This window comes from Salvia hispanica, chromosome 2, assembly GCF_029641045.1.
Source record: "Salvia hispanica isolate PSC_SH4W2 chromosome 2, Shi_PSC_v1, whole genome shotgun sequence".
Lineage (NCBI taxonomy): Eukaryota > Viridiplantae > Streptophyta > Magnoliopsida > Lamiales > Lamiaceae > Salvia > Salvia hispanica.
In genome coordinates, this window is record NC_142693.1 from 38,169,806 (window position 1) to 38,189,354 (window position 19,549).

At 36.1% G+C, this 19,549-nt stretch overlaps 1 protein-coding gene and 1 pseudogene across 1 annotated transcript; one reads left to right on the forward strand and one right to left on the reverse strand.

Annotated features, from left to right (window-relative positions):
• Nucleotides 1-5,545: 5,545 nt before the first annotated feature.
• On the reverse strand, nt 5,546-8,665 carry LOC148932351 (uncharacterized). The gene is made up of 6 exons (XM_089065074.1): nt 8,386-8,665; nt 8,177-8,286; nt 7,192-7,945; nt 6,179-6,594; nt 5,918-5,974; nt 5,546-5,671 (listed from the first exon to the last, which is right to left on the reverse strand). Exons 1-6 carry the CDS (start codon nt 8,663-8,665, stop codon nt 5,546-5,548), a joined length of 1,743 nt encoding a protein of 580 aa, XP_088921200.1.
• Nucleotides 8,666-16,074: 7,409 nt separating this feature from the next.
• On the forward strand, nt 16,075-17,813 carry LOC125194591 (putative E3 ubiquitin-protein ligase LOG2; annotated as a pseudogene).
• The last annotated feature ends 1,736 nt before the right edge of the window (nt 17,814-19,549 follow it).

Consider the following 19,549-nt stretch of genomic DNA (forward strand, 5'->3'; position numbering starts at 1 on the left):
TGCTTTTACTATACATGTCCCATGTATACTATTCTCATAAATTGAAATAAGTAAGATTGTTAATTATATATGTATATCAAAATTTACAAATTAAACGTTTCTTTCTAAGATTACTCCATAGATACTCATTTTTAACAATATATCAAAAAAACCTAATCCTGCTAATTAGGCACCAGCATCACATGGTTATGGTTCAACTAACCATGGTCAATGGTTGTGTACTCTCTTAATCACCCCAAGTACCAACATTGATTGTCATTAATTATGACAATATGTGTGTGTGCTTTCTTAACTAATTGCGTACGCTCAAGTCGTAATCCTTATGAGTCCATGAAGAGATGAGCCCCCTTCATACCTGAGTCTGACAGAGCAAAAAAAGTAAATGATGCTTAGTTTTCAGGTGAAGTCAATCTCAATATATTACTATTTACACACTGTCCATTTCCCAACTATAAGCATAGCTACTTCCTTTGTCGTTGGCTGATTGCAAACTGATTGTGTCTTGACTTCCTATAAATATATGATAGGCCAATTGGGTAGTTCCATCTATAAGGGGCTTTTTTTTTGGTTTTCCAGAGGTACCAGGTATGTGTTGTGTTGTGTTGCGCGTGCCTGGCTCCTTGTATGCCATTTGTGGCCTCCTTCCCTAGGCGGAAGGCTGTCGTGAATGGCATGTGTGGAGCCATGCATGCTTTTTGCTCATCTCTTCATTTTGTTTCAACTTTTCTTGTCTTGTTTAACTAAATATACTAATTTAGAATCCTGAATCTATGTTCTGTAATAATAGATACCCTCTCAATCTTCAATGAGATATTGAGAAAAGAAGTGGCTCTTTAAACTTGGTGGTTGATCACAATTCAGGTTATGTTGAACTTGATTGTGGTTATATTATTAATTAAGTTGGAGGGAAGGAACCAATTAAGTGGGATCATGGTTGAGAAACTCAAACTAACTGCTATGTCTTACTCTTGGATATAGTATATTATGGATGATTTTTGTTTTTGTACTTTCTGTGTTATTTCTATTAGTTCACCAGCACCAAAGACCAAAGTGATGCTATGATTATCCTATCCGTTTATGTGACTTTATTAACAGTCAAATTTTTAGTGATTTTATAATTTAAAGAAATTCAATCACTTTTTTTTAGATTTTTTTTTCATAATAACTAGAGTTTGAATGAGATTGTGGCCTCAAAATATTACTCAATGTGAAAATTTCAAAAGTTTACTTAATTCAATGAAGTAAATATATCCAAATTAATTACGAAACATTACACGATCTTTGAAAAAATAACACAATATTTGAAATGCTGTGTGTGTGAGTTGGCCAAATGGTAGAGTGATTAATATCCGAGGCAAATATCTGATGATGTTCAAGTCCTCCGTGTTGCGACCATTAAATTTAAATTCATTTAGTATAATTTGCAGCAACTAGTAAAGATTGAGTCTTAATTATGTTATGATATTACAAAAAATCGAGTTAAATTCACAATAATTTAGGATATACGATTAGCAATTTAAAAATAACATTTAGAATAAATAAAATGAGAAAGTTACCATCTAAATCGTAATTATCGTAATTTTTGATCTATTATTCTATTTTATTTTATAAATTTTAAATCTTGTTTGTTAAAACAATGTTTATTTTACAATTCGCAATTGTCACAAGTGAGTCTATATTAACCAATTATTTTATTATCACTCGCAATTGTTACAAGAGTGTAAATAGTGAATGCTCAAATAAGGTTTCACTAACAAAAAAAATATTGTTTAGCTAGCACAAATTTCCTAGCACCAATATGTGCTAGGAAAATTCTGAGCACTTTCACATGACCCAAGTGGTCGGAATTTAAAAGAAATTATGCACTTTCCGAGCATGTTCAACGTGCTAGGAATGACTCTGCAGGTTATTGGATTGAAATTGGTTGGTAATTATGCCAAATTTATGCTTTATTTTCTTGATGTTATGTGTAACTGATTGTTAATTTTATGTATGCATGTATTTGGGACTGTTTATGCTTCATAAATGTGAATAGAAGGGAAATGAAATTTTGTTGAGAAAAAAAAGAAGAGAAGAAAGTCAGAGATTGGCCAACACCCCTACTCATCAGACATTAGCAAGGAATGTGTCAAAATGCAGTGATTGTCTCTCTGTCTTCCATCAAATAGATGAGGTAGAATGTCTAGCTAAACATAGCCTTTTCTTAGATGATTGATTGTCTAGCTAAACATAGTTTTTCTTAGATGATGGATTGTCTAGCTAAACATAGCCTTTGTCTTCTAACTAAATGAAAAGCTATTTCTTGCTTGCAGTTGTAACAGCCCGCCTTCCTAGGGTACAATAAATGAGGCGACTGCTACCAAAACGAACTTAAAGAATTCAACATAGGCTAGGGTTTCATTTAAAGAGTTGACCGAAAGATTTAAAGGAAACATCAGAGCATTTAAATCAACAACTTAACCTAGAAGCTTAAATAAGAAAGAGAGAGGTATCATAAATTACGATCAAAGTCTCAAGAGTATGACATAGTTTCCAAGATGAGAACTACAAGAAAATCAAAGGCCTCTAAACCGAAAGGGAAAATAAATATCCAAAATACTAAAGTGTTTCAAAGAGAATTCAGCGGAAAACGACCAAGAGAAAGTGTAGTTATGTATGAAGACACAACTACGCTTGAAGTTTCAAGACATCCATCCTAATTAGTTAACATGCTCAACACCCGCCACCGCTCGTCACCGTTCAACCTGCACATAAGGAAAACACATGCAGGGTTGAGTATTTTGAAATACTCAGTGAGCTCACTGCCAAAACGTTTATAAGTTATGCCACCCTTACCAAGTGAACTCGAGTTTTAAGCAGTTATAAGAGAATATCACGAGTATCACAAAATATATTTTCATAGACTGGCCAGTCAAAATAACTCCCCATTTCCTCATCAATTTCCACAATCACAATCTTTCCATGGTGCGACGAAAGTGTGGCCACACTTTTCGCCCACGAGACCGACCGACTAGCAAGGACGGCTTCCGATCCCCTCGTGTACACAGCCTGGTAGGGTTTGCGGCCCATACTCAGACCCGAATTCGTATAATCATATCCATAGCCCTATAGCCCAATGGAGCAAACTTACAAGCTAGGCATCAGGCGCACAAAATCACAATAAAACAGACATAGGCATGGCATAACAGTTAAACCACCCTTATAACACCAATCGATATTTTTGCAAGAAGTAAAAGGGTTTAAGAATAAAGCCCACCTCGACTGCTTAGATTTCAAGTAGTTTCGCTTTTCCGTTATCCGGCTTCGCAACCAAAGTTTCACCTTTTAATCACATAGGCACATATCACAAATTAGGTTCAACACTACTCTTACTCATGCATGTCTCAATGTTGGGGATAATCGCAGCGGAAAAAGCAAAACAAATAAATCCACATAAGAATCTATTTAGGTGATTATGTGGGTCGATTCAATTTCATGCTTGAACATGTAGAAACATATAATTGCGCAATTAATCACATAATTTAAATTAAATTATGTTGTTGAATACTTACAACAATGATTCTCCAAAGAATCGAAGTGGCTTGCTACTTCTCCACGTGTAGATCTTGAAGCTTGATTATGAATGCAAGACCAAAGATCTTCTAACCTATGACCCTTAACTCTATAGATCTAAATTCCCTGTGGGAGGAATCTCTTAGAAATTATAAGAATCTTGAAGGAGAAGACAAGAAAGCCAAGTGTGGAGGCTAGGGTTTGTGATAACATATGTCTCATCTCCTTACATTCTTATTTATAGAGTTTATGATGGGCTAGGTTAGGGATCTATGGGGCTTGGATTGGGCCTCCTCAATTGGACCTTCTTTACTAATTAAATTATAACCCATAATTTAATATAAGGCCAATGGAATATTTCTTGTGCCACTATAGAAGAAATATTGACCGCCCATCCAATCCGTGATTACAAGCAATCCGGGTTAACCTCTTTAATATATTATTTCCCGTGTCTAAGACTTTCTATATCCATTAATTAATTTGTAGTCTGCTATAGACTTTAAATTAATTAATATCTTTATTTCCAAGAGTTTGTCTAGTACGAGATGTATATTAAAAATATACTTTTCCTTTTCTATTTGTTCTTGGATTAAATCCAAACCGGCCGGGTTTCCGAATAATAGAACTTCTCTCGAACACCTCTTGGGGATATAGTCAAACCGCGCAGGCACACGATTCAATGTAATAATAAAACTGACACCATACTAGTTATTAATTACTACTACCCAAGATATCAGGAATATTGGGTTATGAAAAACCCGCACCTATTGATAAGTCAAAGCAGCGTATGATTAAATAACGTGTGTCCTATATTATTACAAAGATTAGGAAATATTAAATCTCCAAGACATCGTCTTACAGTAGATAGCAACAAAGACGTGTCTATACTTTAGATCCATTCAATGCTATACCACACCAGTGTCACTAGTCATTCTCAAGGTAAAGACGACTTTTCGGATGGACACTGCAACCTTTCACGATAGGTAGCCAAAGCCTATCTAGGTTGTGAAAAAGTTTTACTTCTACAAGGTACCGGTTGGGGCACCTACTGTGATGACCTGTTCCACGACCCAACCTTCAATGTAGAAGACTTAGACTGATTTTACTTTCCGGCGCTTTAATTATATAATTTAATATATAATTAAATACGGTCAATACCCATTAAAGTAAAATACACAGTGTGAAGAAAACATTTATTATTCTCATTAAATGAAGAGTGTTTACAATATACAAGCAATTTATCAAATTCAAAAACTTGAAAAATGCTTTTTAGTATATATGTTCCAACAATCTCCCACTTATACTGAAAACATGCTTTCGAGTATACTACTGTCAATTTTCTTCAATTTCTCCCACTTATAGAGAAAGCAGGTCTGAGTCTTTAATGCATCTAACACCTATCCCTTTCATATGACGATGGAACGTCCCACCCGAGAGGGCTTTCGTGAAAGGATCAGCAAGGTTGTTTTCTGTTGCAATCTTGACTACTTGTATGTCACTTCTCTGTACAATCTCCCGAATGATATGATACTTCCTCTCAATGTGTTTGCTTGCCTTATGGGATCGTGGTTCCTTTGAGTTTGCAACAGCTCCAGAGTTATCACAATATACCGTGATGCTCTTGGGCAAACTCTGAATCACACCCAACTCCTTTAGAAAGTTCTTGAGCCATACAGTCTCTTTTGCAGCTTCAGAAGCAGCTACATACTCGGCTTCCATGGTCGAGTCCGCAATGCATTTCTGCTTTGCACTCTTCCATATAACGGCTCCACCTCCCAAGGTGAACACATAACCAGAAGTAGACTTCCTCGAATCACGATCAGATTGAAAATCTGAATCCGTGTACCCCATCGGACATAAATCAGATGCCTTGTAAACTAGAACATACTCTTTAGTCCTCTTCAGGTACTTGAGTATATTCTTTACTGCAGTCCAATGTCCTTGGCCAGGGTTCGACTGATACCTAGCCACCATGCCTACGGCAAAGCATATATCAGGTCGTGTACACAACATAGCATACATGAGACTTCCAATTGCCGAGGCATATGGAACCTTTTTCATGTCTTCTACCTCTGTATGTGTCGTAGGACACATCTCCTTTGATAGATGAATTCCATGTCTGAAAGGGACGAAACCTTTCTTGGAATTTTCCATGCTAAAATGTTGTAGTACAGTATCGATGTAGGATTCTTGAGACGTTCAAGCAAAACATTCTTTTCTTGCGATCTCTGATCACTTTGATTCCTAGAATGTGTCCCGCATCTCCCAAGTCCTTCATCTCAAACTGGGTAGACAACCAGTTTCTTACGGACGACAACATCTTATTATTGTTTCCAATTAGTAAGATGTCATCCACGTAAAGTACCAAGAACACCACATTTGCACCTTCAACTTTCTTATACACGCAACTCTCTTCTGAGCACTGATCAAAACCAAATGATTTAACAGTTTTATCGAAGCACATGTTCCATGCTCTGGATGCTTGCTTGAGTCCATAAATGGATCTTTTAAGCTTCCACACCATGTGCTCCTTGCTCTTAATTTCATAGCCCTCGGGTTGTTTCATGTAAATGGTTTCCTCAAGACTACCATGCAAGAAGGCGGTCTTGACATCCATTTGCCAAACTTCCCAGTCCATGTAGGCTGCGATGGATAGGAGAATCCGAATTAATTTAAGCATAGCGACGGGTGAGAAGGTCTCATCATAATCGATGTCTTCTCTTTGGGTATAACCCTTTGCCACTAACCTAGCTTTGAACAATTTAACTTTCCCATCCGGACCTCGTTTACGCTTGAATACCCACTTACTCCCAATGGCAATGCAGCCTTCGGGTAGATTTTCAAGGTCGTAAACGTCCTTATCCTCCATTGATTGTAATTCGGAATTCATTGCCTCAATCCAGTTGAGACTATCCAAATCATTTATTGCTTCTTTGTAGTTCCAGGGGTCAGGTTCCAGATGTCCGGAAGCTGAGTCTGAAAACTCTCCCAGACCAATCCACCTTTTCGGTTCTTTTGAAACCCTCCCACTACGACGAGGCTCTACAATCGTAGGAGTAGAAGAAGTTGTATTACGTGGTGCAATATTTTCTTGTGGAGTTTTCTCTTGTGTAATTGGAACGTCATCATCTCTCATTTCTTCAAGAGTGATTACACTTCTGGGTGTTTGATTCTTAATATACTCCTCTTCCAAGAACTTTGCATTTGTGCTTACAAATACTTTGTTGTCTTGAGGACTATAGAATTCATAGCCTTTTGTTCCTTTGGCATATCCCACAAACAAACATACCTCTGTGCGAGAGTCCAATTTACTTGGATCTTTAAGTAGCACATGCGCCGGACAACCCCATATCTTGAGATGTTCTAGGTTGGGCTTACGCCCAGTCCACAACTCATGAGGTGTTTTGGGCGCTGACTTTGTAGGTAAGTTATTGTGGGTATAACACGCTGTTTCTAGCGCAAACCCCCAAAGGAATTTTGGCAACTGAGCATAACACATCATTGATCGAACCATTTCAAGAAATGTTCGATTTCTCCTTTCCGCAACTCCATTTTGTTGAGGAGTGCCAGGTGCAGTCAGTTGGGATTCAATCTCAGCTTCCGCTAAGTAGCCCAAAAATTCATCACTAAGATACTCACCTCCTCGATCAGATCGTAAGGCTTTTATAGTCTTACTATGACGCGTTTCTGCAAATGCCTTGAATAGTTTGAATTTTTCAAAAGATTCTGATTTGCGTTGAATCAAATAGACTTGGGCTAGTCTTGAATAATCATCAATAAAGGTGATGAAATATACATAGCCTCCCCTAGTTTGAATTTGGAATGGACCACACACATCCGAGTGAATGAGATCTAGTACTTTCTTGGCTCTATTTCCTTTGATCTTAAAGGATCTTTTGGTCATCTTGCCTTCCAAGCAGGATTCGCAAGTTGGAAAAGGGTCTAAGCTTAGTCCCTCAATTGAGCCAAGGCTCGCCAGCTTTTGGATCCTTCTCGGATTGGCATGCCCAAGCCTTAGATGCCATAAGTACATATAATTCATATCATGTGGTGAAGTCTTTCTCTTGCGAGAAACAGATATGTTATTTGACTCAACAACTTGATGCGTAGAGCGTATAGTATACAAGTTATTATCCATGATACCTTGACAGATAAAATAATCATCTCTCCTTATAATGCAAGCATCATTGAAAGAAATAGAATATCCGTCATAAACCAGTTTAGAAACAGAAATCAAGTTCCTTCTAAACGAAGGTATCAATAAAACATTGTATAATACCAAAACTCTACTACTAGAAAAGCGAATATAAACAGCTCCCACTGCAATCGCTCCCACTCTAGTAGCATCCCCCAGATGGACAATGATCTCCCCTTCACTTAGTTTCCTTGAATCCTGCAACAAAGCGGGATCGAAACATACATGATCAGTTGTTCCCGTATCTACTACCCATTGATGGGTAGAAACAGTTGCTAAGTAAGTTTCAAGAACATGAGCTTGGTGTTTACCTTGACCATTTGGACCTTTACCCTTCTTGGGGCAATCAGGCTTCTAATGTCCCTTTTCACCACACTTGAAACACTTTCCAGTTTTTCTTGCTTTAACCTTCTTCTTGCCCTTCCTTGCCTTCAATCCCTTGGCAGCCTGCTCCGCCTTGCCATCCTTCCTAGGTCTAGTGACTTTGGAACTGGAGGCGCGGTCAACCAACATAGCTTGCTTGGCTTGGGCATAAATGCCTTAAGCGTTTTGAAGCTCAGTTAGAAGCTCAGCCAAGTTAAGGTCTTGCTTAGCCATCTCATAATTGACTTTAAACTGTTGAAAGCTTGCCGGAAGACTTTGGAGTATTATGTCTACCTGAGAATTTGGATCAATCGATCCTCCCAAGACCTCAATTTGATTGAGATGACGCATCATTTCAAGGACATGGTCCCTGACTGGCGTGCCCTCCTTCATCGTCTTATTCATGAGACTCCTAATCGCTAGAGATCTAGCAGATCGACTCTGAGTCCCAAAAAGAGATCTAAGGTTCTCCATGATCTCATAAGCGGATTCGTAGGAATGATGCTGATGTTGAAGCACATTTGACATAGAAGCCAAAATATAGCACTTCGCCATCTCATTGGCCTTAATCCACTTATTGTACACGGCCTTATCTTCCGCAGAAGCATTATCAGCAGGTTTTGCAGGGCAATCGGTTTCAAGCACAAACTTATAATCATCAGCGATAAGGACAATGTCCAAATTACGTTTCCAGTCTACATAGTTAGGCCCCTCGAGTTTGTTTTCTTTCAAGATCACAGATAATGGATTGAGCGACATAATTGATATTGACTGAGAAAAATAAAAGGTATCCATCACACAACCATTCATGATAAAGGAATGTAAAAACCATAAAACATTCGAAAATCACATATGCTATTAAAATGCTAAATAAACAAGCACCAAAGGATGTCATGGATTATTTAGATTTAAAAAAAAAAATCTTGGTCACAATACCGACAGATAGTCCAGAGACCATAAGAATGGCATGGCTGCCTAATATTGCCTAAGCTAGCACCATAATTCTAGTCCTCAAGAATCTTATCTTGCTTTGAATAGTCCTCTAAAGAAAGGTCGCACGCCACTCAACAAGATTCTAAGACCATGGTTAACATCTTTTAAATAATGCTCATTTCGTGATAATATCGCTTCCACTGGACTCAATATTCCTTCAGAAACATGTCTTTCATTTAAAAGAACCATTTTAGTTATTCAAATCTTATGAAAGCTGTAAATATTACTAATAACATAACTCCTCTAAAGAAAGGTCGAAATGTTATATAATTTACTTCACATTTGAATACCATTTATGGAGACCATATACAACATGACTGTTCGTAATTATCGCTTAGTCATTTTATGTTAAAATGGTTTTCATTTGATTATCATGCAAGCAAATAATTATTTAACTCACATAAGATGTAAATCACATAGGCAAATAAATTTGCACACTTTGTCACATCACATATAACCAAATAAATCATTTGATTTTAAACTACTAAGTGTCTAAAACCAAATAATTAAAATAAATCACAATTTATCCTTTCCATGAACCATGGTACTCCAGATAAAAAGGATTAAATAAAATATATATACCCCATTTGAATAAATCAAATATCTAGGGTATAAAAATTAGGTCAAGACCACACATTGGGCCTTGCCTATTAATCGGGCCATCTAAAATCCTAATTAGGGTTTTGCCCTAAAATAAAAGCAACTAGCCGCCGCCGCCTTCTAGGGATCCGCGCCGCCGTCGTCTTCATCGGGCTGCCCAGCCGCCGCCGAGCACCGGGAGTTGCCGCCGTGCCGTCAGCCACCAGCCGCCGCTGCCTCGATCTGCGTGCGGTCGAACCTAATCTACCACGGTCAACCCCCGTGGGTTTACAATAAAACGAAGAACAACAAGATTCAACAATCACGCAATATTGCAAGCATGAAAACAATCATCCATCACATTTTTCAAACATGTAGATCTACACAAGTAGAACACAATAAACATAGATCAAGAATAAACTATCATAGATCTAGAATATTCCATTTAACAACTATATAATATAGATCTAGAATATATTCTATAGATCTTGGAGTACTCTTTTGTAGATCAAGACATTCTTCATCAATCTTGAATAAAATTCATAGATCTAGAATGTTCTTTAGCCGATCTAGAGTATTCACTTATAGATCTAAAATATTCTTCATTGATCCATGTAATTTTGAAAAAATAAGATTAAACCCACATAATCAGAGCCTAAAAGCATGGCTCTGATACCAGTTGTTGGGGATAATCGCAGCAGAAAAAGCAAAACAAATAAATCCACATAAGAATCTATTTAGGTGAATATGTGGGTCGATTCAATTTCATGCTTGAACATGTAGAAACATATAATTGCGCAATTAATCACATAATTTAAATTAAATTATGTTGTTGAATACTTACAACAATGATTCTCCAAAGAATCGAAGTGGTTTGCTACTTCTCCACGTGTAGATCTTGAAGCTTGATTATGAATGCAAGACCAAAGATCTTCTAACATATGACCCTTAACTCTATAGATCTAAATTCCTTGTGGGAGGAATCTCTTAGAAATTATAAGAATCTTGAAGGAGAAGACAAGAAAGCCAAGTGTGGAGGCTAGGGTTTGTGATAACATATGTCTCATCTCCTTACATTCTTATTTATAGAGTTTATGATGGGCTAGGTTAGGGATCTATGGGGCTTGGATTGAGCCTCCCCAGTTGGACCTTCTTTACTAATTAAATTATAACCCATAATTTAATATAAGGCCAATGGAATATTTCTTGTGCCACTATAGAAGAAATATTGACCGCCCATCCAATCCGTGATTACAAGCAATCCGGGTTAACCTCTTTAATATATTATTTCCCGTGTCTAAGACTTTCTATATCCATTAATTAATTTGTAGTCTGCTATAGACTTTAAATTAATTAATATCTTTATTTCCAAGAGTTTGTCTAGTACGAGATGTATATTAAAAATATACTTTTTCTTTTCTATTTGTTCTTGGATTAAATCCAAACCGGCCGGGTTTCCGAATAATAGAACTTCTCTCGAACACCTCTTGGGGATATAGTCAAACCGCGCAGGCACACGATTCAATGTAATAATAAAACTGACAACATACTAGTTATTAATTACTACTACCCAAGATATCAGGAATATTGGGTTACGAAAAACCCGCACCTATTGATAAGTCAAAGCAGCGTATGATTAAATAACGTGTGTCCTATATTATTACAAAGATTAGGAAATATTAAATCTCCAAGACATCGTCTTACAGTAGATAGCAACAAAGACGTGTCTATACTTTAGATCCATTCAATGCTATACCACACCAGTGTCACTAGTCATTCTCAAGGTAAAGACGACTTTTCGGATGGACACTGCAACCTTTCACGATAGGTAGCCAAAGCCTATCTAGGTTGTGAAAAAGTTTTACTTCTACAAGGTACCGGTTGGGGCACCTACTGTGATGACCTGTTCCACGACCCAACCTTCAATGTAGAAGACTTAGACTGATTTTACTTTCCGGCGCTTTAATTATATAATTTAATATATAATTAAATACGGTCAATACCCATTAAAGTAAAATACACAGTGTGAAGAAAACATTTATTATTCTCATTAAATGAAGAGTGTTTACAATATACAAGAAATTTATCAAATTCAAAAACTCGAAAAATGCTTTTTAGTATATATGTTCCAACACTCAATACTTTTCCCTTTTCCCCTCGATTTATCTTATCATTACTAATCAATCAAGATCATGTTTATCACACAAGAATATTTAGCCATCAAACACACACTACACCAACACGCCACACACACACGACACGCACACACACACACACACACACACACGCCGCACACACACGCCACACACGTGTAACATATTCCCATATCCCCTTAATCCCACTTTCACTCAACCAAGATGCATGAGGGCTCAAGAAGACCGATTAATCGGTTAGAAAGAAGAGGGATCGAGTAGCAAGAAGAAGATTAATATAAGAATACCTTTTTGAGAAAAACGAACGGTAGAAACTAAGTATTAGACTCGGTTCTTCAAGATTCTTGGATCAAACTTCAATTCTTCTTCAAAAGATGACAAAAATATTGGAGAATGGAAGAAAAATTAGAGAGAGTGGGAGAGAGGAGAGGGGCGAAATTTATGGGGGCTAGGGTTAGGGGTTCTCTTATTTATAGTGCTCAACAAGATCTTTAGGTAATTAAAATAGAATATTTGGTAAGATTTTATTCTCCACAATTAAATAAATAAATATTGTGAAGTAGGGAAGAAGAATTAACAAAAATAGACTAGGGTATCAAGGCATGCAATTTTCGAAATATATGGCTCCCAACTAGCCAAGATTTTGTTTTGGTATATTTTACGGAGTAGAATAAAATATCAAGGAGCAAAATAAAATAATAAATCACCCACTTAGAGATTGGAAATAGGCGTGTAGTATGGATATATATAAGGAATGGATTTTTTTATATTAACTAAAATAAGATATGACAAGATCTCTTGAGGTATGGAAAGATTTGGTAGAATATTTAAATTCTAGGTATGGAAGGAAATCAATAAGAGATCAGTTAAAAATAAAATAAATTCCTCCTTCCCAAAGCTAGGTGATTTTCGAAAATCACCTTAATATTAATAGGGCTCGATTTTTCCCATTAAGAAATAGGGAAATAATTGGGTTTTGGATTTAATTTTGATAAATATCCCAAGAATTAAATTAAATCTGGAAAAATAAAATTCCTTCTCCAAAAGTCCAAGGGTTCGAAAATCTCACTATTTAGGTGGCTAGTATTTATGGAAAATTTTCCCCAAATATTCTCACTTACCCTTAAACAAATAATTCACCTCATAATTTAATAAATCACATGCCACTTCACATAGGCAACTTTTCAAACTTCCCGGTCAAAGAAACTCATGCAATAAATTCATTTATCAAATAATTCACATCTCACATCTCCCACGTCATCAATAATAAATTTTAGGGCTCTAAAATTAGGGTTCGGAAATTCGGGATGTTACAGCAGTGGTCTTGGCAAACAATTGAGATGGGAAACGCTTTTCAGCGTTGTGGCGATAACAAGGCAAATTGTAAGTGGCTGTGATTATCTTACATGGTTGGTTGCTTGGTTTTTCCTGACTTGTTTGTGACACTCAGAATTTCAATGGTGACATGAGAAAACCTAAGCTCTTGTCTGGTTAAACTCCAAACTGCACGAGATCAAGACCGTAAGCACTTTGCAGTTTTCTCCTTGTATTCAGATCAAATTCATGAGTAAAGTCTTGATTTGAATCTCTTGTTTCTGCAGATAGGAAATTTTCCCAAGGGTCTGAATCCACCTTCTTCGAACATGTTGTATTTCACTGGTCCTCATCTAGCTTTAGCAATTGAAATTGGAATCATCACCGGAATACTTTCTCTCACAGTAAGTTCTCAAAGATTAATGCCCGAAAATCAAGTCACAAATCATATAGTAACATTTTGCATTTGTAAATTTGTAGGAAGGGATTGCATTGCAGTTGGAAGGACATTTGATAGTCCGAAAAACTACCAAGTTGATGGGAACAAAGAAATGATAGACATTTGGCCTAATGAACATGGCTGACTCTTGCTCGTCTTTCAACGTTATCACCGGTATATATTTCTTGATTTCCTCATGTTTAGCTATGCTTCTGTTATGCTACAGCACTGATATGATTATTTGCCTATTTCTAGGGTCATTTTCGCGATCAGCTGTGAACTAGTACAACGTTAAGGCAAATACTGTCGTCTCTTCGGGCAACAACTTCAAATATATGCCGTGATGGAAGGGAAAGTTGCAAAACTACGGTTAGCGTCGGATAAGAAAAGGGATTGATCTGTTCGGAACAAAATGAATATTCTAGTTAGTGAAAAATTTGGTGAACAATAGATTTTGACCTCAAATGAGTGAATGACTTTGTGAAACAATTTAGTTCTCGCATTTGAATTCCATGGGCATTTTAATGTCATTTTAATTTGTTTATTTTATTCTTATTTTTAGTTCAATGTCATATTAATTTGACTGAATAAAAATTTAAAATAAAGCTGAAATAATAATAATAATAATAATAATAATAATAATAATAATAAAATGAATAATATGAAAAAATCACAGAATTCCGAGCACATGAGTGCTCGGAATATTACATGACCGAAAACCTTCCTAGCACCGAATTGTGCTAGGATCCGAGCAGGCAGGCTTGGAAATTCCGAGCACTTCTGGTGCTAGGACTTCGTAAAAAGGAGTTGACCACGTTTCCGAGCACTTTTCGGGTGCTCGGAAAAAACTTGTGTTCTGCTCGGAATAGGGCTAGGAAATAATTCCTAGGGAGCAAATGGCTGGCACCCTATGTGCTCGGAAAAGTGTTCAGAAAACTCTATTTTTCCTAGCACATTGGGGTTTTCCTAGCATTTCGGTGGTAGGTAAACATGCATTTTTTTGTAGTGTTTGGGAACCTAAACCACTACAATCTGAATAGTAGTAGTTGTTAATCGAAGCTACAGAATCCAAATAACAAATCTCTCACGGTCAAACGTTAATGATATGTGAAACTTAAAAACAGAAGCACTCAAATTGATTAAAATCAAAAAATAACATCATTTCAGATCTACCTAGACGGTAATGTTACGAATAATCAACGTTTTATACACAACATATGGGGCGTTCGGTTCCCAAGATTGTATTCAGGATTAAATTTATATTGTATTTGGTTCATGAGATTCAACCTCACAACTCAATCCTAGATAGATAATCATGGGATAATTAGTCATAGCTAACCCATATTACTAAAATAATCTCACAACTCAAGTGTAGATTGAATCTTGATATTATTTTATCTTAAAAACCGAACACCACCATAATATATGGCTTCCACGCCACCACCAATTTCATCAAAACATAGTCATTTCTACTAACAAAGTTATAGTTTCATTCAACAAGTGATGAGCTTGATTGTAGTCGATAAAAAAACCACTCCATGACTAAAACACAACTTTTCCGGTAATACACAATTTATTAAAAATTGTTTTTTAGTCATAACTTATGTGGTCAATCTCAAAATTTTCATATCCTATAAATTAAATGATAACTTTTCCGCAACTGAATTTTCGATTTCACGACTATAATGTGCAATTCACCGCTAGATAGAAGTCAGATTAAAAATCTACTTTAATCAACATCAACACGTATAAATGTCATCTTATTATCATATAATAATGTCTGAAAAATCTGTGTAAATTCAAATCGTGTATTTTGAAAATCATAAAAAATAAAAAATCGAGTAGAAGTCAATTAAAAATTGATTTAAACCATTTCGCATACATTCCGAAAATGACATGTTATGATTAAGGGATATTGACATTTAATATCATGAAACTTCTAAAAAGTTGGAGTTTTCCATGAACTTTAAAATTGACAAATAATATTACGAAATTTACTTCGAGTTTGTTTTTTCCAGGAATGAAAAATTCATGTTCTTTTAATAGATTGAAGAATAATTTTGAAGGGTGTACTTCAAGAAAAACTATCTTCAAAGATTGAAAAACTTGAAGTTTTCAAAATTGTTGTCGAGAAATTATGTAAAAGAAATATGTATCATAATATTATTTGTAGGAATTTTTTCATTCATGGATAAAAATAAATACGGGATAAAGTTAATGATATTATTTGTCAATTTTAAAATTTGTGAAAAAAATAACTTTTTTAAAGTTTCTTGATATTTAGATGTCAATATCCGTGTGATTAATGAGAAACATCCAATTTGAAGGCGGAGGTGGTGGAGCAGAGCTTCACGCCGCCGCCCCCCAATTCTCATTAGATTCCACTCCCACTCTTTTTCTTTTTCCCCGCCACCTCTCTAGTCTCTATACGTACATTAATACATATATATACATTCATTCCCCCTTTTGTATTGAGATTCTAGTAATTGTATGTATCACCTTTCTCCCTTCCTTTCCTTTCCACATTTCCCAATTGGGTTTTGGAGCACCAGAAGGCGGTGACGATTCGGAACGATGTGAATTTGAAGAAGGAAACGCTAAGGATCGATGACACTCCCGATTCCCGGCAAATATCTCGTTTCCTTCACCTATGACGCTACCGTCGCGGGAAGGTATAAAATGGATTCTTCTTCTTTTTCTCTTTTCTTCTGGTTGACGATCGATTCATCGTACTGAAGTAGTGCTTATTTAGAGATTTTGAGCTGAGTGATTGTAACTCTCTACTAATTTGCGTGTTAAATAGGTTTTGAGTTGATGCCTTAACACAGTCTCTTTGTTAACAGAGTGATGAATTGTATTGCATTCTGCTAAAGTTTGCGTCTTTGATAAATATTTGCCTACTTTTATAACTTGTACTCCCTAATTGCCAAATGGGGTATAGTTGGTGATTGAATTTGTAGTTTTCCCTAACATTTGACACACAAGTGCTCATAGCATTTGGAAGTTGTGGAAAGTGAGATCATGTGAATTTTATAGTTTTATCTGCAGAAATAGGCTGGAATTACCTCTCCTGTTTAGAAAAACAAAAGCTCGTTGTTAGTGTATAACTTTCGAGTGTATGTTACATTTACAATGTGCTGACTAGTTCTATACTACTATTTGGATAACTAGATACTGGATGCACAGTCATGAGAATTAGCTTTATGTTTTATTGTTTTATCGATCAATCTGAATTGGGATTGCTTGTTGTATGCATCATTACAATAATTTCTTTGCAACAGAGGGTGAAGATTGTTGCTTGACTCCAATCAAAGAAAGCTTGCATCCGCTGATCAAAAGTGGATTTTGAACAAGGTTTCGCCCAGGAGTTTAAGCAACTCTCTGGAACCGGGATAGATCTCTCAATGTTTGAAATGGAAACTCTGACAATGGGTTCTCAAACTCGCAGATAACTCAGGTTGTGTTTGAGAAGGATAGAGGTGAATATCATGTAAGAGTGGTGAAGCAGATATTGTGGGTGAACGGCATGAGGTATGAGTTGCAAGAGAGCTATGGAATTGGAAATTCTGTCGAGGGCGAAGTTGATGCGAACGATCCTGGAAAGGAATGCGTTATATGCCTCTCTGAACTTCGAGACACTACTGTCCTCCCTTGTCGTCACATGGTACACTAACTCTTTGTTTAAGCATATTCAGAAATTTGTGACTCCATTAATAGATCAAGATTCCTCTTAATTATCTATAAAACTTACGTATATTCTTGATGGTGCAGTGTATGTGCAAAAGTTCTGAGGTTCCAAAGAAGCAGGTGCCCGATATGCAGACAGCCAGTGGAGCGCCTTTTAGAAATCAAGGTCAACAATGGAACCGATGAATAACTTAAAAGAAAAGAAAGAAAGACAGGTGATGCTGGTGTAAATTTTTTCCTTTTCTTCTTCATTGGCTCCTGGTTTGTTGGTTTTGCTTCATCTTCTTTTTTCTCTTCCCACACTAGTGATGCATTCACGTAATGCATATAGACTTTACTTCTTATACTACCTGATTGCTGTCTCATCACTATGCAAATGGATATTCTATACATATTCATTTTTATCAAGAATGATGTTTAGAAGGTATACTATAGAATGTATGTATGGCTTGTTGTTTGCGAAGAAGCATTATTACACTTTGTTCTTCTACAAACTTTCTTATTATCCTGATTCTTAGTTAGTTGCATCTTTATCTCACTCTCTAGTCTTTTCGAGCAACATAACACTCTGCTATTTATTTTCTGGAAATGTAATGTAAATTATGTGCGATGATAAGGGCAGCCATAAAGGTGGGCTCTCCTTGCTTTCTTATTCACTGCATTGTTGTGTAAATTGTACTATTTGGTATATCTGTTTTTGTCCTTACATTATTACATAGTACATGTATTTGGTGATCTACAATTAAATATGCATAAGCAAGTTGTTGCTGTGGGGTTGGTTGGTTGTGCGTTTTGCATTTGAATTTACAGATTCTTCAGGAAGTGATTTCTTTTACTTTTTTTATCTTTTTGAGAAATTGGTGGTTGGTCTACACAAAATTCTTTCTAGTTGGCTGTGGGGTGGGTTGGTCTCTGAACCATTGGTTTCGGTTTGGATTGTTACCGTGGGACTCCTATATGGTTTGGTTCCCGCTCCATTTTTTGAACTGGAAATGCAGGTTCCGGTTTTAGTTTGAACTGAAACGCAACACAACGGCCAGTCCCTCTATGTGGCTTGTTACTTTGTTAGTATATATAAATATATACCCTCTCCTCTGTCCCATAAAATATTCTTCTTTTTCCAATTTCTTCCGTCCCATAAAAATAGTCCACTTCCAATTTCGGTAAGTTTTTCTCTCTAGTGAACTTCATTCTCCACCAACAATATCCCATCACTTTTTTTTATCTCTTTTCTATTTTATCAATTTTGCATTAAAAATTATGTTGTCCCCAAAGTCGATATTTTTAGTATATTACTATGATTTATTTTTATAGTTGTTAAGATTGGATTTATTTTTCATATATATTAGGATTTGATTTATTTTCTATAATTGTTAGGATTTGATTTATTAATCATATATGTTAGGATTTGATTTAGATTTGTTTTATATCATAGGATATCTTTTTGTATCCACGCATATTATAAATATGTATGGAATAGCCGATCAAAATCAAATATATCATTCAACGTCCGTCTCTGCTCTCTTCCTCTGCTGTCTTTATATCAATGGGCATTCGAAAAGCCTAATTTGGATAGGCAATTCAAAATCCTATCAAATGATGCTTTATTGAGATGTGAAGTCTCTCAATGAAGCACTTGATAGGCTTTTGCTCGTCTATCTACCAGTATTAGATCACTCAAACAAATATGTAAACAAAAGCTGCGAAACCCTATTTGAGGCCCAACTGTTTTGAAAACTAATGAGGAATGGGAATAAGATTTATCTTATTTCTCAATAAATAGACCTCTCTATAGGACTCTTTAGAATCCTAGTTGGAGGATCCAAATACTGCATGATACGATAATCTTTGTATTTGATCGGCCAATTTTGTGCCCTTGTAGGGTAATCGTTCGCTTGGCGCTGGATTTGTCCCGTTGGGCTAGACTCGTGGTGGTTGATTGAGGAGTTGAGGGTGGAGGGACGGGCGGAAGCTCCATCATGTTCTACTCCTCTTTTGAGCATTTATCGTTCACAGGTTTTATGACCGGGGTAAATTGTGGTATATGTTTTTTTTAAATGATGTCTAAAAATATATCCAAAATTTGTAAATTAGCTGCAGTTTAATTTAATAAACTTAATTTTTAGTACTGTTTTTCAATAGCTCATATTGTCTTGAGTGATCTTACTAATACGGTATACCACGCTTCATAGCCATTTTGTTTATTTTAGAAATTCATCTGCGGGATTATGACTATTGAATAGGTGATGGGATTCATGGAATTTAATTAGTTGG

Bases quoted from the DNA above. Each gene is read 5' to 3' on its own strand.
- LOC148932351 (XM_089065074.1), bottom strand. From the start codon at position 8,665: ATGGCGAAGTGCTATATTTTGGCTTCTATGTCAAATGTGCTTCAACAT. The intron at 7,946-8,176 runs GCAAGGAAGGGC...GCTTTGTTGCAG, and splicing joins AGGCTGCCAAGGGATTGAAG to GATTCAAGGAAACTAAGTGA. The intron at 5,975-6,178 runs GTTTGGCAAATG...GGTTTTGATCAG, and splicing joins CAGCCTACATGGACTGGGAA to TGCTCAGAAGAGAGTTGCGT.